This window comes from Phycodurus eques, chromosome 3, assembly GCF_024500275.1.
Source record: "Phycodurus eques isolate BA_2022a chromosome 3, UOR_Pequ_1.1, whole genome shotgun sequence".
Lineage (NCBI taxonomy): Eukaryota > Metazoa > Chordata > Actinopteri > Syngnathiformes > Syngnathidae > Phycodurus > Phycodurus eques.
In genome coordinates this window covers 14,176,342-14,185,978 of record NC_084527.1, presented here as the reverse complement: position 1 = coordinate 14,185,978, position 9,637 = coordinate 14,176,342, and the positions used below count along the sequence as shown (strand labels likewise).

Below are 9,637 nucleotides of genomic sequence, written 5' to 3'. Positions count from 1 at the left end.
AAATGCTTGTAAATATCCATCCATCCATTTTCTGTACCGATTTATCCTCACAAGGGTCGCGGGCGTGCTGGAGCCTATCCTAGCTATCTTCGGGCGAGAGGCGGGGTACACCCTGAACTGGTCGCCAGCCAATCGCAGGGCACATGAGAAACAAACAACCATTCGCGTACACATTCACACCTACGGGCAATTGAGAGTCTTCAATCAACCTACCATGCATGTTTTTGGGATTTGGGGGGAAACCAGAGTGGCCGGAGAAAACCCACGCAGGCAGGATTTGAACCCCGGTCCTCAGAACTGTGAGGCAGATGTACTAACCAGTCAACCACCGTGCAGCCACTTGTAAATATCTCAATGGTATTACACCAGAACACAATTAGCGATTTTGATTTGCTTTCGCGGGCCACATAAAATGATGTGGTGGGCCGGATCTGGCCCCCGGGCCACCAGTTTGACACCTGTGGTCTACACGATTCAGTGGACGTTTGAAGCCTGTGCTTTTAAAAAACACTTTATTACGAATGTACAAAATTCATTGAACATTTAAAACCCATGTGTTTTTTTTAAACAAAACTATTAAGAATATGCAAAGTTACACGGACACTTGAAACTCTTTTGAAATGAACTTCATTCATAACTATACTAAGTTACAATTAAAATCTGTTTTTCTTGTTTTTAAATAAACACCATTAACAATATGAAAAGAACCTGAACCTACAGTATGTCATTCGTCTAAAATAAATATAAAATAAATATACTAAGTTCAATGGACATTTGAAACATGTCCTTTACAAAAAAAAATATTAATAATAAACAAAGTTTAGTAAATACTTATATTTTTCATTTTAAGATGAACTTTCAACAAAGTTTAGTAGACATTTTAAAAAAAACTTTAATAATAAAGTAAACTACTAATAATATGCAAAGTTTAGTAGTTTAGTGAACACTTAAAACATATAGTATCTTTCTTTAAAAAAATAAAAATAAATCAAAAATATAAAGTTCAGTGGACACTTGAAACCTGTGCGCGCGCGCGTGTTTTTAAATTAACTTTATTAATAACAGGCAATGTTCAGCAGATATTTGAAACCTACATCGCATCCAGAACCCCTCTCCGACGAGGAAGCTGTAAAACGAACAACTTCATTGGGATGGTATGAATTTATGACGTACTTTTTAAATTACAGTTATGAAGAATATGACGTTTCATCGTGTCGTCAAAAGAAAGGTGATATACTGTTCTATACTGGTGACTGAGTAAAGCTAGGACGTTATTGATGGATTTGAACTTCCGGGATTTTTAGTGCCGTCAACAAGCTAAAGACGATGTTTCGGCTAAGTAAAATGGGTGCTTTCTACCAAGAGTTGGTATTATTGTCGTTGCTGTGTCTATCTGGTGACACGTTTCGGTTTAAATATTGAAAATAATCAGCGAACTGTGTGTGGTTTTTGCCCCCAAACGGATGTGCGCGCGCACTTACGATGGCTCGCAATGACAGACAGCTGCTGTAAATGACATAAATGGGCCTAAACATGGTAGCTAAGCAATGACACACACTAAAACAAAGATTAAGGACCTTAGATACTTTGCTTCCAACGATCATTTATCGCAATGGTCGACAACGGTCTTCAACAGGTAACAGCTCAAGTCCCCGAGTTCCAAATGTGCGCTTCTCAGTACATGTCAAATGAATGCTGTACTTTTTTGCCAGCTACAGACGGTGCTGCCACTCTTCCTGCTCTTATGTGGCTGCATGTGGGGGTCTCGCCAAGTGGAGGCCTCAGCAGATACCCTCAGCTCTGTGGATGCTTCTTTTTGCTTGTAAGTAGAAGGAAATAGCACTCATTTTCAATTGACACGGTAAAGGAGTTGTTAATGTAACAACGTGTCATTATTGTGTCGACAACTCGCAATCATCCGTAGCTTAATGTATAGATTTTCCTCTCAAATGTCACGGGTGTGCTGGAATCTATCCCAGTTTATTTGGGCCAAGAAGGGGTCTACACCCTGGACTGGTCACCAGCCAATCACTGGGGGACATCTAGACAAACACGCATTGACACTTGCGGTCACACTTATGGACAATTTAATTTTATGGACAATTTAAATGAACCTAATCTAACAATGTTTTTGGAATGTGGGAGGAAGACGGAATGCCAGGAGAAACCCCACACAAGCACATGCAAACTTGACACGGGAAGGCTGGAGCTGAGATTCGAACCCCAAACCTTTCAACTGTGAGGCAGTCTAAGCTAGGGGTGGGCAAACTACGGCGGGCCACATGCGGCCCATTGATCATTTCAATCTGGCCCGCCAAAAATTGGTACAGAATCCCCCAAATCATATCAAAATCATGACTACATTTATTTGACCTTGTGCTGTAATGCCGAGTGGTTCCACCAGGTTGTGCTGTAATGCCGAGTGGTTCCACCAGGTTGTGCTGTAATGCCGAGTGGTTCCACCAGGTAGCGCAGTAGGTACAGTGATACATTGACTTGACTTTGGCTGTTCAGTTTTTACTCTGCTACTGCTCTTCAACCATGAGTAGACCAAAGAAAAGAGAAGTCGACAGTGAGTGCTGAGCACTGACGCCGGTAACGTGTTACTCCCAAATTCCACCATTTGCGGTAACAAGTAAAGTAATGCATTTCTTTGCCCAGGAGAGTAACCAGACTACAGTTACTTTTGAGTCATTAACATTTCCGAGGCGGGGTACACCCTGAACTGGTTGCCAGGCCATCGCAGGCCACATATAAATAAACAACCACTCTCATTCATACCTACGGGCAATTTAGAGTCTTCAATTAACCTACGCTGCATGTTTTTGGGATGTGGGAGGAAACCGGAGTACCTGGAGAAAACCCACGCAGGCACAGGGAGAATATGCAAACTCCACACAGGTGGGGCCGGGTTTAGAACCCCAGTCCTCAGAACTGTGAGGCGAATGTGCTAACCAGTTGCTCACCGTGCTGCGGACTTAAAATACTTATCTTACATAATATTTACAATGAAAAGTGAAAACTTTCAACAATTGTAGTCCAGATTGTGAGCTGGTTTGACGCGCTTCACAGCTGACGTCACATAAGTGCTGCACCCCGCCGTTAATCACCCACAGGTTTGCTAGTTAAACAGTTGCGTAATCTTGTCACCTTTTCTCGCACTTCGCATCAAAATTACAATGGTGGGAGCAATGGTTGTGTGTGTGTGTTTGTATGCCCCCAATGTTAAATCGCCAACCACGTGTGTGTTTGTATGCCCCCAATATCAAACCGCCACCCACTTTCACGTTTATGTACACGCACGGACAAACACACGCACATACAGTTGCCTTCATGGACCACAATCGGCATCCATCTATCTATCAGTTAAGAGTCTTTAGAGAAGTGTACTGAGAATAGTGTGTTTGTTTATGTTTAGGTACTTACTGTACTGTGTTGTCATGTAAATTCTGCACTAAATTACTGCTTTAACACTAATTTAATTTAACCATTTAAGTTATTGGTTCATGTTGATGTAACTAACTTGTGTGGTGTACATTAGCAAGTAATGGGTACAGTTAAACTAATGCTTTTTTTTTTACTGTGGATAAGTGATATTCCTGCCACTTGGCAGCTGCTGAAAGTAACTAAGAAGTTACTTTTTTCTAACTTAGTTACTTTTGAAATTAAGTAACCAGTAAACTAAGCTACTTTTAAGCTCAAGTAATCAGTAAAGTAACTAAGTTACTTTTTCAAGGTAACAGTGGCAACAGTGGTGCTGAGTGTTTAATATAGAATGGACTAAATACTTTTTCACTGAAGTCTGGTCAACGGCTATATGTCTGATTTGTTAAGAAACCATTGCGGTTTTAGAGGAATATAACATCAGCTGTCACTTTTCTACCAAGCATGCGACTTATGCTAGCAGCCAATCAACACAGGAACTGATGGCTACGGCTCAGTGGTTAAAAATCAAGCTTACAGGCTCAGCAAAACACCTTTATCTGAAACTGCCATCCAAGGTTCAGTCACAGAAGACCCGGAAACAGCGCCACCGGAGCAGCAGATGGAACTGATTGATCTCCGATGTGATACTGTCTTAAAAGAAAGTTGAACTCTCAAACTGGATGAGTTTTGTGCTTCATGAAGCGCAGACAAATTTCCAAAAAGCCGGAAGTGTTTGGCTCTATACCTGTTTGTGAACAGACCTTTAGTGTGATTAAACACCAATAAAACCTCTTACAGATCCTAGCTGAGTGATGAACACCTCAGGTATGTTCTGAGAATTGCCACAACAAAACTAACACCAGACTTTGATGCACTAGTAAAAAAAAAGGTGGTCAACAAAACAACACTGTTCCCATTAAAAGTAAATCTAAGTATTAACACTACAATGCCTTTTTTTTGTTTTGTTATTGTTTTTTTTTGTATGTAAGCATCTAGTTCTGGCTTGGCCTGCCTGTCAAATTTAAAAAGTCAATGTGGCCCCTGAGCCAAAAAGTTTGCCCACCCCTGGTCTAAGCCCTAGTTCTCTGCAAACACAATAATGAACATATTACATTAAAACCCATTTTATTTCCATTCTCCTTGTTCAGGCTGTCTTTATCTCATGGTAATGCATTATACATAACATTTATTTGAACTTTAGTACAGAGATAATTTTAATTTGTCTTACAAAGCTGCCTACAACAAAATTAGCATTCCCTATAAACTCTGTGCAGCTCCTGAGTTGCTTTGTATCGTAACCGTTTAATTGCATTGTCCCTATTTTAATAAAGTAATTATTAGCTTCGGCCCTTGTACCTGCTGTTACTGACTACTGTTTATGCGTTGTGACTGGCAGGACTACGCTTTTAAATTAGACAGCAGAAAATCACGTTTGCTATAATATATGCCATAAAAATCATCACTGAATGATTATGATTATTAAGTGTAACTTTCTGTTCATTTAAGTGGTGACCTGGAGGTAATCTACCCACAGCTGGATGTTGATAAGTGCCTGATTGCTCCAAAGGATCACATGAAACTTCGAGAGAAGCTCAGCACCGAGTGGGGAGCTCCAAGTATTTGGTACTCTGCAGCGAATGAGGTGAGAAATATTCAGTATGTCTGAGTGTACAGCCATAACCACAATCTATCATGTCCTAGATTATCTCGCATTTTCAACCAACTTGATCGAGATAAGACTATCCTATACAAGTCTTACAAAGGCATATTTGATCATTTCAGCAGTAAAAAGCAAAAGTAAAAACCGAAGAACCATTTAGATGGTAAAATCTAAAAGCATGTCAATTACGTATTTAACGTACAGTGGGTATGGAAAGTATTCAGACCCTTACATTGTTCACTCTTTGTTATATTGCAGCCATTTGCTAAAATAATTAAAGTGCATTTTTTCCTCAATGTACACACAGCACCCCATATTGACAGAAAAAAAAAAAACTTAATTGTTGAATTTTTTGCTGATTTATTAAAAAAGAAAAACTGAAATATCACACAGCCATAAGTATTCAGACCCTTTGCTGGGACACTCATATATTTAACTCGGGTGCTGTCCATTTGTTCTGATCATCCTTAAAAAGGTTCTACACCTTCATTGGAGTCCAGCTGTGTTTGATTATACTGATTGGACTTGATTAGGAAAGCCACACCCCTGTCTATATAAGACCTTACAGCAAATGAGAATCATGAGGTCAAAGGAACTGCCTGAAGAGCTCAGATACAGAATTGTGGCAAGGCACAGATCTGGCCATGGTTACAAAAAAGATTCTGCTGCATTGAAGGTTCCTAAGAGCACAGTGGCCTCCATAAACCTGAAATGGAAGATATTTGGGACGACCACAACCCTTCCCAGAGCTGGCCAAACTGAGCAATTGGGGGAGAAGGGCCTTGATGAGAGAGGTAAAGAAGAACCCAAAGATCACTGTGGCTGAGCTCCAGAGATGCCGTCAGGAGATGGGAGAAAGTTCTAGAAAGTCAACCATCACTGCAGCCCTCCACCAGTCGGGGCTTTATGGCAGAGTGGCCCGACGGAAGCCTCTCCTCAGTGTAAGACACATGAAAGCCTGCATGGAGTTTGCTAAAAAAAACACCTGAAGGACTCCAAGATGGTGAGAAATAAGATTCTCTGGTCTGATGAGGCCAAGATAGAAATTGTTGGCCTTAATTCTAAGTGGCATGTGTGGAGAAAACCAGGCATTGCTCATCACCTGTCCAATACAGTCCCAACAGTGAAGCATGGTGATGGAAGCATCATGCTGTGTGTGTGTTTTTCAGCTGCAGGGACAGGACGACTGGTTGCATCCGAAGGAAAGATGAATGCGGCCAAGTACAAGGCTATCCTGGATAAAAACCTTTTCCAGAGTGCTCAGAACCTCAGACTGGGCCAAAGGTTCACCTTAAAAAAATATATTGATTCAAAGCACACAGCTAAAATACAGAGGGAGTGGCTTTAGAACAACTCCGTGACTTTTTTTGAATGGCGCAGCCAGAGCCCTGACTTGAACCCAATTGAGCATCTCTGGAAAGACCTGAAAATGGCTGTCCACCAACGTTCACCGCCCAACCTGACAGAACTGGAGAGGATCTGCAAGGAGGACTGGCAGAGGATCCCCAAATCCAAGTGTGAAAAACTTGTTGCATCATTCCCAAAAAGACTCATGGCTGTATTAGCTCAAAAGGGTGCTTCTACTAAATACTGAGCAAAGGGTCTGAATACTTATGGCTGTGTGATATTTCAGTTTTTCTTTTTTAATAAATTTGCAAAACTTTCAACAATTCCGTTTTTCAATATATATTTTTTTTCAATATGGGGTGCTGTGTATACATTAATGTGGAAATAAATGAACTTAAATGATTTTAGCAAATGGCTGCAATATAAACAAAAGAGTAAAAAATTTAAAGGGGTCTGAATACTTTCTTTTGTATTTAATTTCTGACATGAATTGTCAAACGTGTAACCCCTTTTTTTAACACCAGAGTGCACTAATGAATCATATTTGTTGTCATGAAATTACTTTCTTTTCTAATCCAGCACCAGCGGGTGGTGCTAGCACTTCATTGTTAGCACGGCAATGAAAAGTGGCTCACTGTACAGTATTGTCATATCCACTTGAAGTTTATACAATGAGGATGTCACACGTACAAACTGTGATTTACCTTTTGTTTTAATTGAATGTTTTTGGGTTGTTTGTTGTATCCTATAACATATGGTTACAACTATTTGAATAAATTGACTAGCACAGATAGTTCTAAGAGCAGTGCGCAGCTCTTTTGAACAACTATCTGCTGTTGCATACTGAAATGTATTTCTGTCATATCTTGTTAAATAATTGTTGATAATTATTGTGAGAAATCACAAACATGATCAATGTCTTCACATCGATGAATATCATTAATAATAACATATCATTAAGTGGAATTTGAGCAAATTAGTTTTTTCTGAAGTGTGTGTCTAAATGGTTGGCCTTTGCATTAATCGGTGCCCAAAAAGTAACTCTCTTTCAAAAAGCTTGGTGAACCCTTTTGTAGATCATGCTTGCTTGTGTTTAATTTCCATCCATCCATTTTCTGAGGCGCTTCTCCTCACGAGGGTCGCGGGCGTGCTGGAGCCTATCCCAGCTATCATCGGGCAGGAGGCGGGGTACACCCTGAACTGGTTGCCAGCCAATCGCAGGGCACATACAAACAAACAACAATTTGCACTCACAGTCACACCTACGGGCAATTTAGAGTCTCCAATTAATGCATGTTTTTGGGATGTGGGAGGAAACCGGAGTGCCTGGAGAAAACCCACGCAAGTACGGGGAGAACATGCAAACTCCACACAGGTGGGGACGGGATTGAACCCCGGTCCTCAGAACTGTGAGGCTGACGCTCTAACCAGTCGTCCACCGTGCCGCCTGTGTTTAATTTAATTTAAAAAATACATAAAAATTAGATAATGGCAGCCGGTGGTTAACGTCTACCTCACAGTCGAGATTTCCCAGGTTTTACTCGACTAATTTATCTATGTACTCCGGTCTTCATCCCACATTCCAAAAACATGGACTTTAGGTTAATTGAAGACTCTAAATTGTCCATAGGTGTGAATTTGAGTGTGAATGGTTGTTTGCCAATATGTGATTGGCTGGTGACCGGTCGAGGGTGTACTCCACCTCTCCTAATCCAAGCACTATAGAAAAATGGATGCAAGTCAGATGACAAATGTACTCTGACAAGATTTACAAGTGACTTGGTCGTTCAGAAAAACTGAAAGGTAAACTAATGTGTTAAACTTGACTCTATATATATATATATATATATATATATAAGACTAATAATCTTGCTGTACCCATTAGAAAAAAGTAAACCTTTTTCAGCTGATGAGAAGAATCTTTTAGTCCTTGTTTTGTTTTACAACCAATTGAGTTAAAGTGCCCAATTGAAGTTGACATTAAAAAAATGTAATTGAAATCCAGCTGGATGTAGGATCTACTCTTCTCTTCAACAGCTAAGCACAGTTAGAACATGATCTATTGCCCAAACACTGTTTGATCTATGGTCCTATAATGCTGTCTGGCCTGACACTGTTATGGCCAGACAGCAAAACGCATTACATGTAAGATTAAATCAATACAAACTTTATTCGCTCTGAAATGCAATTCCCCCATTTCCCTGACACTCGAGCAAATTGGTGCAATTGAAGGTCTGCTATTGTTGCTTGTATTGTTGGTCTGCTAGTCCACCACATTTTCTGTCAATGTGCCACCGCTATTCTCTACCTCTCAGGCTTGAAAACCTGTGGCAGTGGTATAGAATAGTGGCTGCTCTGGCTCAAATCCACCCACTGTAACACCCACTTCATTGCTGAGAAGGGAGGCTTGTCTGCTGAGTAATTGTAATGGAGTGCAATGAGAACTAGGCCTATAAACACGTCTAAAGACAATGGAACCTCTAAAGTACAATGCTTTGAAATTCGTAACATTTGGAGTTTGACTACAATTTTTGTGAAAATAGGCCTTCACTATACGGATTTTGAATGTCAAACTGTCAATGTGAGCAAATCATGGGCGACTCACTAGACCTAATTTCAGCCAGCATCAAAGGATTAACTTTGTTTAACATGGGATGCATTTGCTCCAATCACAATAGAATGTGAAGTCATAAATGAATGTCATAGAACAGTGATTCTCAGTGTGGTATGAGTACCACCAGTGGTACGCAAAAAATAAAAAAATAAATCACTTAAATGTTCAAACTGTCCATAATATTACAATAGCTTTAAAGGTCCCATCCCATCAAAATATTTTTTTTCTACTTTTTTATGCATAACAATAAAAGCAAAGCTGTTTTCCATTATTTAATTCAGAATAACAGTGATCCAATCAGAGCAAAACTTATGTTAATAAGAAATCCAGCCATCTCAATTCTCATGCATACAAGACCAACTAGAATAGCTTGAAAAAGGGCATCCTGGGCATTTCCAACCCAAATTATCTTGCAAACTGATAAAAGTACACAAATCATTATGGGGAACATTTTTAAGTCCAGTGCATATTTTTACTTTCATGTACAGTAGATTTGTATTTTAATATTGGTCATTATGGGTGGTTCTAGGAGAACCAACCAGATTTTGTGGTAGTACTTGGTGTAAAAAGTTTGAGAACCACTGAGTTTG

The 9,637-nt window shown here is 40.0% G+C and overlaps 1 protein-coding gene across 2 annotated transcripts in view; it reads left to right on the top strand.

The window, feature by feature from the left end:
• The first annotated feature begins 1,155 nt into the window (after positions 1 to 1,155).
• The window catches only part of LOC133400627 (phosphatidylethanolamine-binding protein 4), a 96,608-nt gene continuing 88,126 nt past the window's right edge, over positions 1,156 to 9,637 (top strand). Inside the window, exons 1-3 of one of the 2 annotated variants that reach the window (XM_061673469.1) lie at positions 1,156 to 1,228; positions 1,713 to 1,822; positions 4,933 to 5,068. In XM_061673469.1, the coding sequence (XP_061529453.1) occupies positions 1,190 to 1,228; positions 1,713 to 1,822; positions 4,933 to 5,068 (285 nt within the window). In that variant the 5' untranslated portion in view covers positions 1,156 to 1,189. Of the gene's footprint in view, positions 1,229 to 1,526; positions 1,637 to 1,712; positions 1,823 to 4,932; positions 5,069 to 9,637 lie in introns of those variants that run through there. The other variant, XM_061673470.1, reaches the window with a different exon arrangement.